Source organism: Crocuta crocuta, unplaced genomic scaffold (assembly GCF_008692635.1).
Source record: "Crocuta crocuta isolate KB4526 unplaced genomic scaffold, BGI_CrCroc_1.0 scaffold217, whole genome shotgun sequence".
Lineage (NCBI taxonomy): Eukaryota > Metazoa > Chordata > Mammalia > Carnivora > Hyaenidae > Crocuta > Crocuta crocuta.
This window is the reverse complement of record NW_027532208.1, coordinates 7,512,172-7,532,607: the sequence shown is the minus strand read 5'-3', so window position 1 is coordinate 7,532,607 and position 20,436 is coordinate 7,512,172. Positions and strand designations below refer to the sequence as shown.

At 44.5% G+C, this 20,436-nt stretch overlaps 1 protein-coding gene across 1 annotated transcript in view; it reads left to right on the top strand.

Annotated features, from left to right (window-relative positions):
- Positions 1 to 20,436, top strand: part of LOC144242885 (S-adenosyl-L-methionine-dependent tRNA 4-demethylwyosine synthase TYW1) — a 199,107-nt gene that overhangs the window by 329 nt on the left and 178,342 nt on the right. Inside the window, exons 2-7 of the mRNA XM_077777913.1 lie at positions 819 to 949; positions 1,791 to 1,943; positions 6,329 to 6,430; positions 8,187 to 8,381; positions 11,056 to 11,277; positions 16,887 to 17,009. Coding sequence (XP_077634039.1) covers positions 819 to 949; positions 1,791 to 1,943; positions 6,329 to 6,430; positions 8,187 to 8,381; positions 11,056 to 11,277; positions 16,887 to 17,009 — 926 coding nt within the window. The remainder of the gene's footprint in view (positions 1 to 818; positions 950 to 1,790; positions 1,944 to 6,328; positions 6,431 to 8,186; positions 8,382 to 11,055; positions 11,278 to 16,886; positions 17,010 to 20,436) is intronic.

Sequence of the window (20,436 nt, the reverse complement as noted above, 5' to 3'; positions counted from 1 at the left end):
TCGTGGAGGGAGAGGGGAAGGGAAACCGTTTTTCGGATTCTCCTGGCGGAGTGGCGTCCTCGAGGACCGTCCTTCAGAGATTGTTCCACTTGTCAGCCCGGGACCGCAGCCGCTGACGGCAAGGGAAGATCGATCCTTGCTTTTGTCCTGGCTTTTGCCTCATGAGGCCAGGGGATGAGTTCAGACTGAACAATGATTCTAACCTCAAGGAAAACGCATAGAGAACTGCCCACTCTCTTAACCCACGTGTGTTGAGGGCTTTTGGTCTTTTCCACGGTGGAGCAGCACCTGTAAACCCCAGAATTTAGGCTTAGCGTTTTGAAATTGCCTCCAGTTCAGCATTTGAGGCCAGGGCCATTCGTAGGTCTCCAGAAAACGGGATGTGAAGTCAGTTGCAAGTAGCAGTGTGTTTTTAAAATAAAACTAGAGCAAAGAGAATAGCTTAGTAATTTTTTTTCTATAACATTTATTTATTTAGCTTAGTAATTTTTAAAGCGTTTCTTATGGAGCAACAAAACACAGCAGAGTTAATTCCACATAAAGTGTTTTGACTTTGTTCACTTCTCTAGCTTCCAAGTGCTATATCCAAATGAAGGTACAGTTTTGTGTATTTTTCGGAGTTAGTACTGTTACGATAATTATGTCACATGACCACATGCAGTGGTATATTCTTTTTATTAGAGTTGATTTTTTTAGATTTCTTAGCTGGGTTGTTGTATGTGAAGGTTGGTTTTAATTTTTATTCTTAACATAAGGATGGGCAGCTTCGTATATGTAACTTTGTATAAACTTACATGTATGTATCATTTTAAATTTAGATCCTTCTTTGGATACATGGGACTTCTCTTCACCTTTAATATCATTATGGATAAACAGGTTTTACATATATTTGGGCTTTGCCTTTGGCATTAGCCTTTGGATTTGTTTCCAGATTGTCATCAGGAAGCAGGTAAGTGGAGTTGGTTTTTATATAAGAGTATTAAGACATTAGATTTATAGCGAATTTAGAGTGCAGATTTTCTAAGGTTTTCAGAAAAGCTAAAAGGAACTTTCAGTCACTTTTATGTTTGGTCTCTACAAAGTTTTCTTTTTTTTTCCATGTCTAAAAATTTTATTCTCAGTTTTTAGAGACTAATTTATTATGGACTAAGTTGTTTATGCTTTCTTTGATGGGCTGTGGATGTTTTACTCTTAAGATATAGGAAGAGTTCATGATGAAAAATTAAACCTTCATAAGAAAAGTCTATTTAGCACCTTTAAAGAGTAGTCCTCTTCTGTTTTCTTACCATTAATTAAGGATCAAAAAAGAAGTTCCTAGTCTTATTTTAATAAAGCACATTATGGATGAATGTATGAGTACTTTTGTTGTGGAGGAATTGGGAATCTTTATAGTCTTTTTTTTTTTTTAATGTCTATTTTTGAGAGAGAGAGAGAGAGAGACAGAGCATGATCGGGGGAGGGGCAGAGAGAGAGGGAAACACAGAATCTGAAGCAGGCTCCAGGCTCTGAGCTATCAGCACAGAGCCCAATGTGGGGCTTGAACCCACGAACCGTGAGATCATGATCTGAGCCAAAGTTGGACGCTTAACCTACTGAGCTACTCAGGCGCCCCAGGGAATCTTTATAGTCTTAAGAATTGGAGGTCCAGCCTTTAAAGGACCTAATTATACCAAGGGGTTAATATTTGGGGGAGTACACAAAGATTAAGAGAATAGTAAAATCAGTCAGTGTCTATGCTGTTATCAGTATCAAAGTTGGGAAAAGATTCAAACTTGATGGATTTTGTGTAGTTGTTTATCTTTAAGGATAAGAACTCAAAGGATAAATCTGTTCCAAAAGCAACTCGGGATTTGATGACAAATGGTTATATCGCTCTGCAAAAGAAGGACATCTTTGTTTCTGGAGTGAAGATTTTCTATGGTTCCCAGACTGGAACAGCAAAGGTGAGAACTTTATATATTTTTCTTTAGGTTTCTTGATTTTTTAGAAGATCCCTTAAAGGTGTCCATTCACAGTGAACTGAATTGGTCTTCTAATTTTCTTTTTCATCTTCTTTTTTCCTTCTCTAGCATACCTTTTCCCTTTCTGGGGTGTTGGGTACGTTGTTAACCCTTGTGCCCAATTCCAGCTGATTGGTGGTGTCTGATGGTCATTGTCATGAGGGGTTTTTGTGCTGAAGCTTTCTTCTGCCTCAGCAGAATGGAGAGTTCTAAGCCTATTATTGATGGTGGGTGCAGAAGTAGGGGATAGTGAAAAGGGAATGTCAGCAGTAGCGTCCAGTGTGGGATGGGCCCTGACTTTCACAACTTCACACATCTACTTAATAAAATGTGTCTTGATTTCCTAGTGTTAAAAGTGTTAACAATGGACATCGAGCACTGTTTAAAGTAATATATGCTGCAGATATATCTGCTGTCGGCTTCTTTGTTGTGAAGGTCACACCTATTTAGTGCTTTCTAGGAAAAGATTCTAAGATGAACATGAAAATGAAGTTAAAAAATCAAGGGCAACTTATTTTTGTGTGTCCTAAAGAGGGTTGTACTGCCCCCTTGTGGATGTTTTGTAGAACAATATTTCTTCGTGTTTCAGAGCTCCAGCCCAGGCTTTGCTGCATATCCTAGTTGAAGGTCACTCATATCAAGTTCCGCCTTAGGCAACCTAGGTGGGAAATCGGAAGACGTGTGAAAAAGGCATCTGAGCAGCCCAAACAAAGTCCTTTTATGTTACTCATAAAAGATCTCATAGCCTCTTTTTATGTATGTTTTTAATTTTTTTAAGAAGTCAAATCGACACTTGAAGAGTGTAGCAAATCCAGGTGTATGGAGGGTTCATAATGAAAAGTACTTTCTTTTATATATATGTATATTTTTAACGTTTTATTTCTTTCTTTTTTTTTTTTTTTAAATATTTTTATTTATTTCTAGGAGAGAGAGAGAGAGAGACAGCGCGAGCAGGGGAGGGTCAGAGAGAGAGGGAGTCACAGACTGAAACAGGCTCCAGGCTCTGAGCTGGCAGTCAGCACAGAGCCCGATGCGGGGTCCGAACCCACGAACCGCGAGATCATGACCTAAGCGAAAGTCGGACGCTTAACCGACTAAGCCACCCAGGCGCCCCATACGTTTTATTTATTTCTGAGAGAGAGAGAGAGAGAGGCAGTGTGAGCAGAGGAGGGTCAGAGAGTGAGGGAGACACAGAATCTGAAACAGGCTCCAGGCTCTGAGCTAGCTGTCAGCACAGAGCCCAACGCGGGGCTCGAACCCACAAACCGCGAGATCATGACCTAAGCGAAAGTCGGATGCTTAACCGACTAAGCCACCCAGGCGCCCCTGAAAACCCACCTCCTTTTTTTTTTTTAAAGAGTTAAACTCTTTGAAAGTGTCTGCTACTCTCTAAGTGTCCAGTTTCCTTACCCCTGTTTTTCTTGGACCACTCTTGTTAGGCTTGTATGCCCTGATGTGTCCCCAGTGATTTCCGTATCGCTAATTAGTTCTCACCCTTCATCTTATTGGACACCCTTCTCTAGGCCATCCTCCTACTTGGCCAAGGCTAGTCTTCCTCACTTACCATCTGCTAATTTCTCCTCACCTGCTTGGCCTCCAAAGGTAGGAGGGGCCCAAGGCACAGTCCTTGAGGCCATGTTTTTATTTGCACTCACTGCGCTCCCTAAGGGATCTTATTACCTAGACCTTTATGTTCTTACCTGGTAGATACAGTTTGGCAAACTTTCTCTATGAAGGGCAAGGTATTTTATTTTTTATGCTATATGTTTAGGCTTTTAGTTTCTGTGAGCCAAACAGTCTTTGTTGCAGCTTCTCAGCGCTGCTGCCTCGGCGTGGATGCAGCCACAGGCAATATGTAAATAGGCGGCCTGACTGTGTTCCAGTAACTTGCACCTGCAGAACCAAATGGAGGGCTGGGTTTGACCTGCAGGCCTTAGTTTGCAGGCAGTGATGGCGCCGGGATTCAGGGCTTTCATCTGAACTGTTCCCCTCAACTCCAGACTCTCTTATTCACTTACCTGTCTTAGATCTTCATGGATGTCTAGTGGGCATCTCAGAATTAAGATGCTCAAGTTAAACTCCCAGTTTTTTGACCACACCTTTTTCCCTTACAATCTTGACTGACTTCCATCTTTCCAGTTGCCTAGTTCGAAAACACCCGTTGACTTCTCTCTTTTTCCTCCTCCCCCTCCCCCATGCAGTTTGTCTGCAAATGCTGTTTATTCTACTTCCAGAATGGATCCAGGTACCAGCCACTTCTCAGCACTGTGGTTCGGGGCACCCTCAGATTTTGTCTAGATCATTGCGGTCACGGTCGTGTCCCTTTATTCAGCGCCGCTTGGCCCCTCCCCCAGCTTTAGGACCTCTCAGCTCAGCAGCCACAGGGACTCTGAAAACTTAAGTGAACCCACATTCCCAGCAGCAACCTTCTCATTCACTTAGAGTAAATGCCAAAGCCCTCACCGTGGCCAGGAGGCCCTCACCTCTGGTTTTCCATGATCTCTTTCACCTCATGTCCTTGGTCCCCTGCTCTCCAGCCTTGTTAACCTCCTGGCCAAGCCTGCTCCCTCCTTAGGACCTTTTCACTTCCATGTTGCCTCAGTTTGGGGTAGCCTCATGGCTTGCTCCCTCATGTCCCGCAGGTTGCCTCGAATCTTCTTCGAGACCCCTTCTCCAGTTCTGACGCCGGCTACCCGGAGTTTTTGTCAGATCCCACAGGTATAAGGGCCCGGTCTACCAGACTTGTCTCCACGTCAGATGCCCGGGGCCACTAGTCCCAGGGGCCACCTGTGTTGTGGCTCGACCAGCTATAAATTCGATCCCAGGGTCCTCCTCAGGTTCCATCATTTCCTAGGATGATTCACAGAACTCAGGAAATTGCCCGACTGGCTACGTTTACTGGTTTCTTGTAAAGGATACAAGGCAGGAACAGACAAATGGCAGACACGCATAGGGCAAGGTACGGTGGGGAGGGGCGGCTCGGAGCTTCCGGGCCCCTCTCTGTGCACCACCTCCTCAGCGTATCAGTGTGCTCACCAACCCAGAAACGCCCCGAATCCTGTCATTTAGTGGTAGGAATGGACATTTCAAATCATTGGCCATTGATTACAGAACTCACTGGGAATGATGGTACGGAAAGTTCTAAACCTCTAATCATGTTGCTGATTTGGGGGTGAGCAGCCCCCGTCCTGAAGCTACCCGGGGCCTGTCTCCCCATGAGTTGTTTCAGTAGCATACCAAAGTCAGTAAGTTCCAGGGGTTTTAGGAGCTTTGTGCCAGGATCTAGGGACAAAGACTGAATATGTATAGATATATTTTTATCTTACGCACCTGTCCTGACTCTCCCTATGTATAATAACATCTGTCCCCATACCTATAACTCTGTATTCTTACCCTTCACCCTGATTTATTTTCTTCCGTAGCACTGGTCATCCTCTGATTACCTGTGTGTTTTCTCATTTCTTTGTTCTGTCTCTGTCCCTTAGAACATAAGCTCCCTGAAGGCAGGGACCACCTGTGTCTTGTGCACTGTTGTGTAATAGTGCCCAGAACTGAGACTGGCAGAGTAGATGCCCAGTCAATTAATGGATGCTTGGCAGGCCTGGCTTTAGTCCTGGGAGGTGGGGAGCCAAGTGTAGACCACTAAGCAAAAAATAGGAAGGCGTTTTTCCAGAGTGCCAACACCTTGCTAGAGGTCCGAGCTTTCCCCACACATTGGGTTCATTTTGTTGGGAAAACAGGTGTTTTGTCTGGGGGTAAAGGGCAGATGTTGCCTCGGCTGTGTGTGCACTTGTCCCGTGTACAGATTGCTGATGGGTTCTTCCCTGCCCTAGGGTCCCCCCCCCCCACTCCCCAGCTGTGCTCTAGCGGCCGACTCTGAGCCCAGAGTCCCTCTGGGGTTCTGTCAGGAATATGGACCCTCCCCTACAGCTTTCTCCTCCCTGTCAACCTGGTTCTGTTTGCTTTTTATCTTCCAGAAATATGTCATCTTTCTTACATACCACAGTCTCTTCCCTATTCAGTATTTTTTATCACCTATATGTTTGCTCTGGCGGGGCAAAGCAGCCGGAGTGTCAAAAAGCCAATTTAGATTTAGTCCCGAATATGTACTTACAGAGTGAGAACAGCACGGTTGAATGATTGATCTCCATAAAGATGCTTGAGAAAATGGTAGACGTGAGAATAGAGTTTGTGTTTATGATGATAAATGTCAGTCACTGCAAAAAGTTTTTCATGATAAATGCCTAGTCGCTTGCCAACGGGGGTAAATGAAGACTGTGCTTTGCTTATTTAGCTCATCGAAGAGTTTTTTCTTTTTTTCCCATTAGGGATTTGCCGCAAGTCTTGCTGAAGCAGTTACCTCCCTAGATCTGCCTGTGGCAGTTATTAATCTCCAAGAATACGATCCAGACGATCATCTAGTAGAAGAGGTTGGTAATTGTGTTAGTTTTTCTTCAGTCCAGACTCTCAAGTGTAACTGACCTCCTGTGTTCTGGGATACATAGAATCTTCAGAATAAATTTAATTTTCATGCCAGGGAATTTCATTTGGCTGAGCTTGCCATGTCAGTCAGAGGTGTTGACTGTGTGGTGTGGGACCTGTCCCCCTGGCCTGTGGTCTCTCCTGGGGCGGGGATGAAGGTGGGGAAGCTTGGGTGGCTTGAAGTTCCCTCCTCCCCCCTGAACCCATCTCATAACCCAGGGAAGGTTGTGACCGATGGCAGCGTGCGGAGCCTGTGAACCACGTGAGAGCTTGTGGGGAGGTCAGGAGCTGCTGGGGTAGCAGAAAGAGCATGGGTTTGGGGGTCACAGAGGTCTCTCACTCCCTGCGTGACCTCCGTGCATTACTTAATATCTGTGTGGGTTTAATTTCTTCACCTGAGAAGTGCCCCTTCCTCTCTAGTTATGTCAGGGCAGTTTGCCCCCAGCGGAGGTTCTCGAGGCATGTTCCTGCAACTCCCGGGAACTTGTTAGAAGTGCAGGCCAGCCCCGGCGAACTACAGTCTGGATGTGGGACTGTATGTTTACAGGTGCTCCGGGAGATTCTGAAGCAGCGGAAGTTGCCGAAGCACGTAGAGCAGGGGTTAACGGACTACTTCTTTCCGTAAAGGGCCGGATAGTAAATATCCGATTTGGGGACCGTGCCCACAGTTCTGCCTTTGAGGCACAAAACAGATGTGTAAACAGATGAGCCTGCTGTGCTCTGATAACACTCTATTTTTATAAAAAAACAGGCAGTGAGCTGGACTGGGCCTCTGGGACATAGTTTGCCGGCAGCCTCTTCTTAGTGGATAACCTCGTAGCTGTAACTGTCCATTTCTTTCTCCCCTAAGAAAATAATGGGGTGCGGATGAGTGACCTTGGATATGCTCAGAATTACTTGTGAAAAATTATTAGCAAACTTTGAGATTTAATTATTATTATTTTTTTGCCATCAAATTATTTTATTGAGATTTCATTGTTAATAAAGGATTTCTTATAACCTACCGCATGACTTGGAATTTAAAAACAACATTTTTTTAAGGTTTATTTATTTATTTTGAGAGAGAGAGAAAGAATGTGAATGAGGGAGGGGCAGAGAAAGAGGGAGAGAGGATCCCAAGCAGGCTCCACACTTGATTTCATGACCATGAGATCATGACCTACGCCGATATCCAAGAGTTGGCCACTTAACCGACTTAGCCCCCCGGGCACCCTGTGACTTGGAATTTCTGAGGTGCTTTCAAGCAGATGGACTCCCACGGCCTGCAGGCCTGAAGGCGTGTTTCATGCCCCCATGCAGATAATGGTGCCAGGTGTTAAGTTACCTTACATTTAAAACGTTTTACTGCATTAATTTTTCACGTAGTTTTAAAGAGATCTTTCTGGTTTTCTTCCTGACTGACTTGATTTTGTTTCTAGTACGACAGTTGGAGATGATAGGAGCTTATAGTCCGAGGACTGGAATGGAGTGTATGGTTAAGGGCACCGGGGGCATATCGGCAGGGGCGAGGGACTGGGTTTTCTCCCTGTGCACAGCGTCCTTGCTCTGTTTTCTTCCACTTTTGAAAGTGAGTAACATTTTGAAAGCACCCTTCGTCCTTAGAGATTAGTATTAATGCGGATGTCAGCATTTTGAAAAAGGGTTTTATTCACTGATTAAGTTATATCGTGAATATTCTTCTGAAGTAATTACTTTCTCGGTTAGGTTACTAGTAAAAACGTTTGTGCCTTCGTGGTTGCAACGTATACTGACGGTCGACCCACTGAAAGCGCGGAGTGGTTCTGCAGATGGCTGGAGGAGGCATCCAGTGATTTCCGATTTGGCAACACTTACCTGAAGGGTATGAGATACGCTGTGTTTGGCCTGGGAAATTCTGCCTATGCGAGCCACTTCAACAAGGTAGGTGCAAGGTAGGCATATGCTGAATTGTAAGGATAAATTCTCTTTTAATTAAAAAAAATTCACACACATGTGTGAAATAATCCACACGCTTTGGTACTTCATAATAAACTTGTTGTGTTACTCTATTCTAGTGGGGAATTGCTACACCTAGGTATCCAAGCTGAGTGCATAGTGGACTCTCGGTACATTTTTATTGAATAAAATGCTTATAACCCTCTATTGTCTAGTGTCTTAGTAGCCTGAACTCACGGCCACTGAGTCCAGTCTGCTGTCCTCAGGTAGGACCTTGTGGATGGAAGGTCAATGGTTCTTTGGACTTTCTCAGCTACCTGGTCTATAGTTGAACAACCTTTACAACTGAAGCTAACTCTGAATACAGTTGAGCTCCTTATCTTTTAATGATTAATATTTTTTAATGCTTATTTAATTTTGAGAGAGAGAGAGAGAGACAGAGCGTGAGTGGGGGAGGGGCAGAGAGAGAGGGAGACCCAGAATCTGAAGCAGGCTCCAGGCTCTGAGCTGTCAGCACAGAGCCCGATGCGGGACTCCAACTCAGGAACGGCGAGGTCATGACATAGGCTGAAGTTGGATGCTTAACTGACTAAGCCACCTGGGCACCCCAATCATTAATTTTTAAAGGGAAATAAAAGACAAATATTTGCTGCCTTGTATGTTAATAAAACATTGTTTTGTTTTCCTAGATCTTTTTTCTAAATGCAATTACCTTGGGCTCCTTTTCTTTTGCGTCCTATTCTCTATACTTTAAATAATAAAAATATAGAGCCTCTCTGTTCCTTGAGGTTCTAAACAGTTACTAGAACTTTTGTTTATGTACCGCTTCCCAAAATTGGATCCAGGCACGCTCACCTGTCTTTGGTAGGTTGTGAGTAAAGGTGAAAGTAGAGATCTTTCTTTAAACTTGTTTTCATTCAGTTGTTATATCAAGATGTGTATTTCTGCCTATATTTTCAAAGCAACTAGAAAAAAAAAGGTAAAATTCAGATATGTAAATGTTTAATGCCTTTCCACTCAAGAAGCCTGTTAAGTTTTGAACTCTCTTTTTTTTAATGATTTACTTTGTGAGAGAGAGGGAAAGAACAGAAGTGTGAGCAGAGGAGGGACAGAGAGAGAGAAAGAGAGAGAGAGAGAGAGAGAGAGACAGAATCGCAAGCAGGCTCCTTGCTGTCCGTGCAGAGCCCCACGCAACTGTGATACCATGAACGGAGCCGAAATTGAGTTGTACAGTTAACTGACCCAGGCTCCCCTTAAGTGTTTGAACTCTTAACTGTGCTTCTTGGCAGTCCCTGTGCCTCAGCCTAATTGCTTCCTACTCTTTTTTTTTTTTTTTAATAGTTTATTGTCAAATTAGTTTCCACATAACACTCAGTGCTCATCCCCACAAGTGTCCTCCTCCATGCCCATCCCCCCCTCCCCCCACATCCATCAGTCCTCAGTTTTTGTCAGCATTCAAAAGTCTCTCATGGTTTGCCTCTCTCCATTTCCCCCACCATTTCCGCCCTTCTTCTCCCCCTTGTTCCTCCGTCAAGTTCCTCCCAATCCTCCTATACGTGCAAACATATGATATTTGTCCTTCTCTGCCTGACTTATTTCGCTCAGCATAACACCCTCAAGGTCCATCCATGTTGCTACACATGGCCAGATTTCATTGTTTCTCATTGCCATGTAGTATTCCATGGTATAGATAAACCACATCTTCTTGATCCATTCATCTGTTGATGGACACTTAATTGCTTCCTACTCTTAAAGTTCTGAGTTTATGAAGTCGTGATTCTTGCCAAATGGGCTGCATTTGCACTTTCTTATTAAAATGAGCTTTGCTACATTTTGAAACTCATTTTGCTAATGAGTTATTTTATTCTGACCATGACTTAGAATAAGAGTTTTCAGAGTCTTTTTTTAGGTAGTAATCCGAACCTTAATAAAAGGGTTTTTCTGTTCCTTTGTTTAAAAAAAGTCTTTTGCAAGGTGCCCAGGTAGCTCGGTTGAGCGTCCGACTTCAGCTTAGGATAATCTTGTGGTTCATGAGTCTGAACCTTGCATGGGGCTCACTGCTGTCAGTTTCAGATCTTCTGTACCTCCCCTTTTTGCCCTTCCCTCGCTTGCACTCTAGCGCAAAAATAAACATTTTAATTGTTTATTTAAAGAAATACTTGATAAGTATTGATATTTATATATTAATATTTATTAATAGTCATATTTATATAATACTAATATTATGTAACTATTAAATATTTATTTTTGAGAGAGAGAAGCAGAGCTTGAGTAGGGTAGGGACAGAGAGAGAGGGAGACACAGAATCTGAAGCAGGCTCCAGGCTCTGAGCTGTCAGCACAGTGCCCAGTGCGGGGGTTGAACCCACAAACTATGAGATCGTGTCCTGAGCCGAAGTCAGACTCTTAACTGACTGAGCCACCCAGGTGCCCCAAAACATAATAAAAAATTAAAAAAAGTCTGCAGACCCTTGTCAGAATGTAACCCGTGTAGTGCTTCAGGTTGCGGCTGGGGCTGGAGGGCCTGCAGCCCTTGGGCTAAGCTCCCTCTTCCCAGCAGCAGCCAGCGACGGGTCCCGGAGGAACGCAGGCCTTTTGCAGCGCAGTCTGGAAGCCTGTGATGTAGAGGATTGTGTTTTAGCTCATCTGTCTTCTTGCAGGTCGGCAAGAATGTTGACAAGTGGCTCTGGATGCTTGGCGCTCATCGTGTGGTGGCTAGAGGGGAGGGGGACTGTGATGTGGTCAGAAGCAAACATGGCAGCATTGAAGCCGACTTTAGAGTTTGGAAGACCAAGTTCATCTCCCGGCTGCAGGCACTTCAGAAAGGAGAGAAAAAGCCGTGTGGCGGCAACTGCAAGAAAGGCCAGTGTGAATCATCCGCGGTACGGAGCCTCTGTGTCCCTGTCTCGCTTCTGTCCCCCTGAACCTCACCTCTGCCCGGAGAAACGCCTTCTCTGGCTTCCAGTTAGAAGGGCGATCTGAGACTCACGTGGTGGCCGTCTAGAGAGAGCGCGGCCTGCAGAGTGAAGCCAGCTCGTGCTGAGTGCCTTCCCACCTCTCTTATTTAGCAGTCGCATGGGCAGCAGGTGGGAGCGAGGCTGACGTTAGGGACGTCCCAGGCTGAGCTCCTGTTCTCATGTCCCCTCACCACGTCCTCCTCCTGACCTGAACGGTTCCTTTAGTCGCTCAGGCTGGAAGGCTGCCCCAGCCTAGATTCCTGTCTTTTGTCCCTCACGTTCTAGACAAGTCTCTCGGTTCCTTGTTCGGGTACCTAGTTCCTTGGAAGCTGGTGTCACCAGGCTGTTTCATGGTTGGCAGGCAGTCCTTTGGCCACCGAGTCACTGTGTCATTCGGGAACCACTTTACATTCTGACTCACTTTCTCTCCTCCCTTGTTCCCGTCATTACCCTTTGGGGCAGAGCCGTCTGTTGAGGTGATGGTTCTGGCAGCCCGGCCTGCCCGTTGCCTGGCCTTCACACCCCCAGCAGCCGCCTTCTTCACTCACCTTGGCCTCTTCCATGGTCACCTCTGAAATTTCGTGTTCCTATGACCTGAGCTCTCACCTGCCTCAGGCGTCCTACTTTATTTAAAAGTCTTTTGATCCCATCCATGCCTTTTTCGTTGGAGAGTGAAAACTGCTTCCTTCACTTCTGCCCTTACCCAGGTTAGATTTCATGCTCATTCCTTTACAGACATCTTCAGTTGCCTTGCCATCCACTCCCTTTTCTCCCCAAATGGCCAAACTCCAAGCCAGCTCTTGACCTCCCACCTGCCTTCCCCATTGTCTGCTGCTTACTCTTTGACCCCGGATTCATGACCACAGGCCCACGTGTGCACCCAGACCTGCCCCGCAGTCTCCAGCGCTCTTGTGTGAGTTCCCTTTCTCACTCTCCAAGGTGACAGATTAATCCTCTCCACACCCAAGGGTGCCTGGGTGGCTCAGTTAGGTGAGCATCTGGCTCTTTTTTTTTAATTTTTTATTTATTTCTGAGAGAGAGAGAGAGAGACAGCGTGAGTAGGGGAGGGTCAGAGAGAGAGGGAGACACAGAATCCGAAACAGGCTCCAGGCTCTGAGCTAGCTGTCAGCACAGAGCCCAGCGCGGGGCTCCAACCCACGAACCGTGAGATCATGACCTGAGCCGAAGTCAGATGCCTAACCGACAGAGCCACCCAGGCACCCCGGTGAGCATCTGACTCTTGATTTCAGCTCAGGTCATAATCTCACGGTTCGTGGGTTCGAGCCCCACAGCTGGCTCTGCGCTGACAGTGTAGAGCCTGCTTAAGATTCTCTTTCTCACGGAGCGACTGTGTGACTCAGTTGGTTAAGTGTCTGACTCTTGATTACGGCTCAGGTCATGATCTCCCAGTTCATGAGTTCAAGCCCCATATCAGGCTCCAGGCTGGCAGTATGGAGCCTTCTTGGGATTCTCTCTGTTCCTCTCTCTGCCCCTCTCCTGTTTGTTCTCTCTCTCTCTCTCGCTCAAAAGGAATAAACTTAAAAAAAAAAAAAGATCCTCTCTCCCCCTCTCTCTGTCCCTTCCCTACTGGTGTGCTCACGTGCGCGTGCACTCTGTCTCTCAAAAATAAATAAACCTAAAAAAGACCTCTCTCTGCCCCTTCTTCCGGCTCTTGTAGGAGGCCATCAGAGATCTCCCGTAGCCCCCAACCCACCTACACATCTTCCCCCGTCTCTTATGCAGTGCGAGACCGAGGGTCTGAGTCCTGTGAGAGCCGTTCTTCGCGCTGGAATCAAGGCCTTTGTCCCCTTGTTTATTGCGTCTCTCCTGCATTGTTAGTCTCTCCCATTCTACCAGCTTGTTTCCATCAGTTTATGGACGTGTCCTGGAATCACCTGTGTTTAAACAAATAGGAAAAGCAAATACAAAACAAATGTTTCCTTTGTTCTGTGTGTTTCAGGTGCTATTTTGTTTTTCTCTTCTCTTTTATAGCTTTTTTTTTTTTTTTTTTTTTTTNCCAGTTACTCCTTAATCTTTTCTTTTTTTCTTTTTTTTTTTTTACAGTGTTTAAACAAAGGTAAAATTCACTTAGAATTACCATTACCCGTTGTAGAGGATACAGCCCAGTGGCGTTTAGTACCGTCAGTCCTAGGTGACCAGTTCTGTACGTGTCGCTATGCTTGTTCAGTTTGCAGACTCGCCAGTTTCCAGCTGATCTGTGTCCATGCTTGCCGGCTCTTCCGCAGCCTCCACTCGGCTGCTGAAACCCTCCAGGGAGATTTTAGTTTGGTTCTTACACTTTTCAGATCAGGAATTTCTTTGTTTCCTTTTTATAAGGATATTCTCTGTCTCTGTGTCGATATTCTCTATTTCGACATTGTTCTCTTGGTTTCTTGGGCCATATATAAGACCACTGGCTTAAAATCTTTTATCCAGTGAAGCCCAGTGTCAGGGATGGTTTCAGTTGATTTGTTCTGCAGATAGGCCAGACTTTTTTATTTCTTTGCATGCTTCATTATATTGTGTTGAAAACCACGAGTTTTGAATGTTCCAACGTATTAACTCTGGAAATCAGATTCTTTCCCCTCCTCAGGGTTTATTTTTGTAGTTTGCTATGGGTTACAGTTGCTGGTTTAGAGACTTTAAAAACTATCTTGGTAAAGACTTCTATTGTACGTGGTTTCTTTAGTTTGTATTCAGCTAGAGTTGTGACAGGTTTCCTTGAGTGTCATTTTTGGGTTTCTTTTTTCTTGATTCAGTGTTTACTTGGGTCTTGTAAGCCTTTGTCAGAACTCCGGGAATTAGAGTTGAATCCTTTGGGTTTTGCTTAATTTTTAGGTGTTTCTGTGGGATCGCAGGCCCTTGCAGTTCTTTGTCCTGCCATTTTGCTGACATCACTCTCGGTTCTTAACACATAAACAGATTTAAGGAAAAAGTTTTTTAATCAGAAGTAATACTTGTACTTTTAAAACTTCAAGTAGTACTTCTAGGCTTATCATTAAAAACTATTCTTTCTTGCCTTTTTCTGATTTTATTTTCCCTGGGTAGTCACTTCTAATTTTAGCTTTTTCATCAGACGTTTACCTCTACGTTCCTAAATAATAGGCTCTTCTTGCTCTTTTTTGATTTTTAAAACACTCACGGATACACACCCGGTGTCACTTCCCTTCCTCTCATTTTCTTGTGCTTGTAGCATGTTTTCTGGCTAGACTGTTGTTTCATTGTTGTGACTGTATGTGCTCGCGTCTGGGCTGTATACTGTGTTATTGCAGTTTCATTGTTTAAAAAAATTTTTTTAACGTTTATTTCTGAGAGAGAGAGAGTGAGAGAGGGAGAGAGAGAGAGGGAGAGAGACAGAGTCAGAGTGTGAGCAGGGGAGGAAGAAAGAGAGAGGGAGACACAGAATCCCAAGCCGGCTCCAGGCCCTGAGCTGTCAGCACAGAGCCCGATGCAGGGCTTGAACCCACGAGCCATGAAATCATGACCTGAGCCGAAGTCAGAGGCTTAACCTACTACCGAGCCACCCAGGTGCCCCCACACTTTCATTCTTACACATTTATTTCCCTTAGGTAATGGCTACGTCAGTTTTGATTTCTCTGTAATCATCACTGATCCATTCTCAGATTCTAATGGAACTGATTATTATTTTATAGTGTTCTATAGTTTTTGTTGATTCCCTGGGGGCTTCTCATGAGTCCTTTCTCCTCCTCCTTGGCGTGGCTGCTGTCCCTGCCTTGCTGCGGCCGCGGTCCTGTGTCTTCTCTCTGCTGGAACCCACGGCCGTCCTCTCACTGGTTTCCTGGGTTTGATTTCCTGCTTCTGGTGTCTCCTGTCTTCTGATTTCTTGGTTGAGTCTTGTTTTGGGAGCACGCTCTCTAGTAGTTCTCTGAGAAAGGTTGTTTTGGAAGTAGATTTTCAGAATGTTTATATCTACATGTCTTTATCTTGCCTTCATAGTTGATTGATGCTTCACTGAGTACAGAGTCGTAGCTGGGAGTAATTCCCCACCCCCCCCAAGTTAAACACAGTGATCTGTTGTCTTCTAGTTAGAGTGCTGCTTTTGGGAATTTCGGTTTAATTTGGTTCTGCATTTTTTTTTTTTTTTTAATAAAATCCTTCTCTATCCCTCCCAGAAACTTTAGAACCTTTGAATAAAATCCCTCCACCTATTCTTGGCTCTTCTTTTTCCCCCAAGACTTCCTGCTTTCTCCTCTTGCCTGGGACGTTTATTTCTAGTTTACGTGTTCATGAGAGCTGCAGCCTTGCGGGGCCCCAGCTTTGACTTTGGTCTTCTGTGTTAGACTCTCCTCCTAGATTCTTTCCTCGACTTTCCTCTTCCCTGGTCCTGTCCAGCTGTCAGAGTAGCTTCTCTGAAGTTCAGCAGATGCTCCCCACTCCATCTCTCACTTACCTCTTAGGATTCCTTTTTCAGTTCACGCTGGTCCACTTTCAATTCCTCATGTTTGTCAACTCAGTGATACACCTAAAATTGTGCTACTGGAATATTGTTACTCTGTGTTGCTGATTTGCCACAGGAAGGGTGTTCAGTGTCCCTCACACCCTGCAGCTGGAAGCAGAAGCCCCAGTGCACGCTCGTCCACTCCGCGTTGGCTCTCTGCCCCATGGTGGCTGCTCCTTTCTAGGTCCGAGGGCATCGTGTTGACCCCAAGGACCTACCCATGGGTAGTTCTCTGCCTTCATTTTGCTTGGCCTCTCACCAGGATTTGATACCGCTGACTCCTTCTTTGAATAACTCTTCTCTTGACTTTCACGGTACCATTCTCGTGGTTTTCCTCCTCTATCACCTGTGGTCTTCTTTCCTAATCTAACCTCTGTGTGTTGAAATGATTCAGAGCTCGGCATGAGGTTCTTTTCTTTGTTGATACTTTCTTCCTGGGTGATCTTCCCTCGTCTCATGGCTGTTAAGTACTGTCCGTATGCTAGTTATTCCCAGGTTTATATTTCCGTCTCTGAGGTCTGCCTTAAATTTTGTTCTCTTATGTGCATCCTCTTCAAAATCTCTGCTCGGGGGTCTGAGGCATCTCATACTTTACAAAATCAAAATGGAGCTTTTCATTTCCACTCTTCTGGCCTGTTTCTCCCCAAATCTTTCTCATCTCAGTGAACAGCACCACCATCTCAATTACTTAAAAAAGAAACTTAAGAGCCATGCTTAGTTCCTTCCTTTCCCTCATTCCTGCATTTAGCTCTTCATGAAGCCTGGTTGGTTCTGTGTCTAAAACAGAGGTCAGGAAGCTTTTCTGTAAAGGGCCAGCTAGGAAATATTTCCATCTTTGTGGGCCACATCGTTTCTGTTACAGCTGTCTGTCCTGCCACCGTACTAAGAATGTAGCGATAGATAATGTGTAAGTGATGGCTGCCTTTAGATTTGGGTGGAGGCTGGCCGCATATGGCTTGCGGGCCATACTTTGCTAAACCTGTAGCCGAAACTATCTCGGATCTGTCCCATGAACTCAACAGTTTGGGAGGCTTGCTGCTTCGAACAATGTATTTCTGAAACATTGATGTTCCAGGAGGAAGAGCCCTTTGAGAGCACCAGTGAGGAGGAGTCTGGTGCTGAGGACCACCAGAATCTCAATTCTGTCGTTGATGTCGAGGACCTTGGCAGAATTATGAATTGTGTGAAGAAGGAAAAGGTACTGTAACTTTGGGAAATCGTGAAGCTGGATCCCGCTGTTAGCTAACATCTAACGTTTGCCTCCTGTCTTGAGAGTTTTATACTTCTTTGCCATTTTCACATGAGCTTTGTGAAAATCTTCCCTCTAAGCCCTGTGAAAATGAGCTTGTAGTAGGACAGGTAGATTTTAGGGCAGGACTTGAGGGAAGGGTGGATGGTTAGAGAGACGTCAAGTGTTGTGGCTGAGGAGACAGGGTGAACAGGGTGACGATGGACTTGTGCTGAGATTCTAAGTGGAACTCTCTTTCCTTTTTTTTAATGTTTATAATTATTTTTGAGAGAGAGAGACAGAAAGAGACAGAGAGAGCGCGAGCACACAAGCTGGGGAGGGGCAGAGAGACCCAGAATCTGAAGCAGGCTCTAGTCTCTGAGCTGTCAGCCCAGAGCCTGACATGGGGCTTGAACTTATGAACTGCAAGATCACAAACTGAGCCAAAGTCGGACCTTTAACCGACTGAGCCACCCAGGCGCCCCCCCCCCCAAAGTGGAACTCTCTTAAAGCTGCTTCCGCCTCACATAGACGGAGTGGTATTGGGCTTAGGGAAGCACGTTGGTCTGTGGGTGTTGAGATCAGTGTGGGTGGGGGCCCTAGGAATGTAGGAAACATCATTTGGGGCTGTCCTTGCTGAGATGAGTGCGAGACTACGGTGAAGCAGGAGTCCATGCAGATTCCAGTGATGTGAAATGGAAGTCGTATGATATACCCAATCGCATAAAAGTGTATAGACTCCATTTATGTGTGAGTTTTGGGAAATGAGAATATACTACACTGGAATTGTGCCCAGTGCCCAAGCTTTAGAAACAAAAGAAGTAAAACTACAGAAAAATCCAAGAAAATCAATGATAAAATTGACACAAACTCAGATGAAAGAAATCAGGAAGGTAGCAGGATATAATAAGGTAAAAAGCCAATAGCCTTTATATTTCCAAGCAATAGCCAGTTAGAAGCCGTAGTGGAAGAGAAGGCCCCATTTACAACAGCTGTATAACAGATAAATAAGTACTTAAAAATAAATTTAGAAAGAAAGATCCTAAATCTGTATGATGGAAACCGAAAACATTCCTGAACAGAGATATCTCTTGTTTTTAGATGCGGTGACTCACTCACTGTTCTAAAGATGCCACTTCTCTTTAAGTTAATATGTAAATTTGATGAAATCTCATTAGAAGTTTCAGTAACTGTTTTTTCCCTAGAGCTAGCCTGGTTGATTCATGTGGAAAAATAAACATGCAAGAATAGTTAGGAAATCCTTGGTATAATGATGAGAAAGACTAGCGCTACCAGATAGTGAAACTTACTACGAGGCATCTGTAATTAAAACTGTGTTTTGGGGGTGCCTGGGTGGCTCAGTTGGTTAAGTGTCCGACTTAAGCTGAGGTCATGATCTCACCGTTTGTGAGTTCAAGTCCCTCATCAGGCCCTGTGCTGACAGCTCGGAGCCTGGAGTCTGCTTTGGATTCTGCCTCTCTCTCTCTCTCTCTCTCTCTCTCTGCCCCTCCCCTGCTCACACTTGGTCTGTCTGTCTCTCTCTCTCTCAAAAATAAACATTAAAAAAACAAAAACAAAACAACAAAAAAAACCCCTGTGTTTTGGCTCTTGTTGAGACAGATTGATGCAGCAGAATAAAATACCAGGAGTAGATCCAAGAATATATGGGGATTTCATATATAATAAAGGTGGCATCTCTTTTCCCTGGCAGGGGAATCACATGACAACCAGAGAGCTATCTATGAACGTTTACTTGGCTCTGTGCCTCTCACATACATCACAGTGTACTCCCAATTGGGTCAGAGAACTTGTTGAAAAAAATTTATAAGTAATAGAATCAGACTCATTATTTTATAACTTAGATAAAAGTTTTCTGTATGATTCAAGATCTAGAAGCAAGAAAAGGTTGAATTTACCAATGAGTTTTAAAAAGATTTGCATGGTTATAAGCATATCAAAAGACAAATGATAGGAAAGTATGGGGCTCCTGGGTGGCTCAGTCATCCTTCGGGTAAGCATCTGACTCTTTGATATTGACTCAGGTCCTGACCTTGCAGTAGTGGGATCAAGCCTGGCATTGGGCTCTGTGCTAAGCATGGAGCCTGCTTGAGATTCTCTCTCTCTCTTTTCTTCTCTGCCCTTCTGCTGCTTGCACGTGTGCTCTTTTTCTCTCTTTAAAAAATAAATAAACTTCAAAAAAATTACAAAAGGGGAAATATTTGCCTCTTATGTAATAAAGAAGGGGTTTATTTTTCTACTATACAGAGCACTCTTAAAAATCAAAAGAAAAAAGTCCTAAAACCTAATAGAAGACATTGGCCAAACATCTGAATAGGCAAGTCTCAGAAAAAGCTCTACAAATAGACCTTAAGCATCTGAAAAAAATGCTCAAATTCACTCCTAATAAAAGACATACACATTAAAACTATTCTGGCATACATTTCTCACCTACCAAAATAGCAGCAGTTCAGAAATCGGACAGCTTCCGTAGCTGGTGAGGCTCTGGGAAAACAGGTGCTCACACCTTGCCGAGGGGAGTCCAGAACGGTGTGACCTGTGTGGAGGGGCTTTGGATTCACACACATTTACTCATGATGCAGCAGGCCTGACTGTGTGAATTTGCCTCGAAGATCCATCTTTCCACATACCAAACAGCAGGCGCACAAGGTTATGCCACAAGGATATATAGCAAACAGCTGCCAGAGACTGGTTGAGAAAAACAAGATACATCCCCACAATATAGACCCTGTTGTGCATCTGCGAAAAATAAGGTGGATTCGAGTGTATTTATGTGATTTTCATGTGGTGTTGGATTTCCTTTGGAGGTTGATCTGAACATAAGAGTTTTTTCTAAAAAAGTATGTTTATATTGTCATGGCACATTTGCACATTTGTAATTTGGTATGTGTGTACAAAACAGTATTTTGTGGCTGTGTTTACAGAAAGAAACTTTCATGTTCTGACAACACTGAACACCCAATTCTGTTCAGTTCTGACACTAGCTACCTAGAGTTAGCATCAGACTCTGCAGATTTAGGGCATAGTCTTGCACAAGACTGCCTCCACCTCAGACGGCAGCTCTAAGTAGGGGCCCCCTGCACTTCCGACCAACTGGCCTACTTTTGGGGTCTTGTGATTGCCCTCAGTTTCGGTAATTTGCTAGAATGACTCAGAGCTCACTGAAAGCACTATACTTAAGTTTCAGAGGATACAAATTAGAAACATCCAGGTGGAAAAGACACACAGGGAATTTTGAGAGTAGAGGGGTGGGGAGGAGACTGGGGAGTTTCCATGCCCTCACCATGTGGAATTCCAGGCACATCCTCCCTTCCCATCATATCTGTGTGTTCACTACCTAGGAAGCTAGTTAGTTAGCATCCAGAATTTAAAAAAAAAT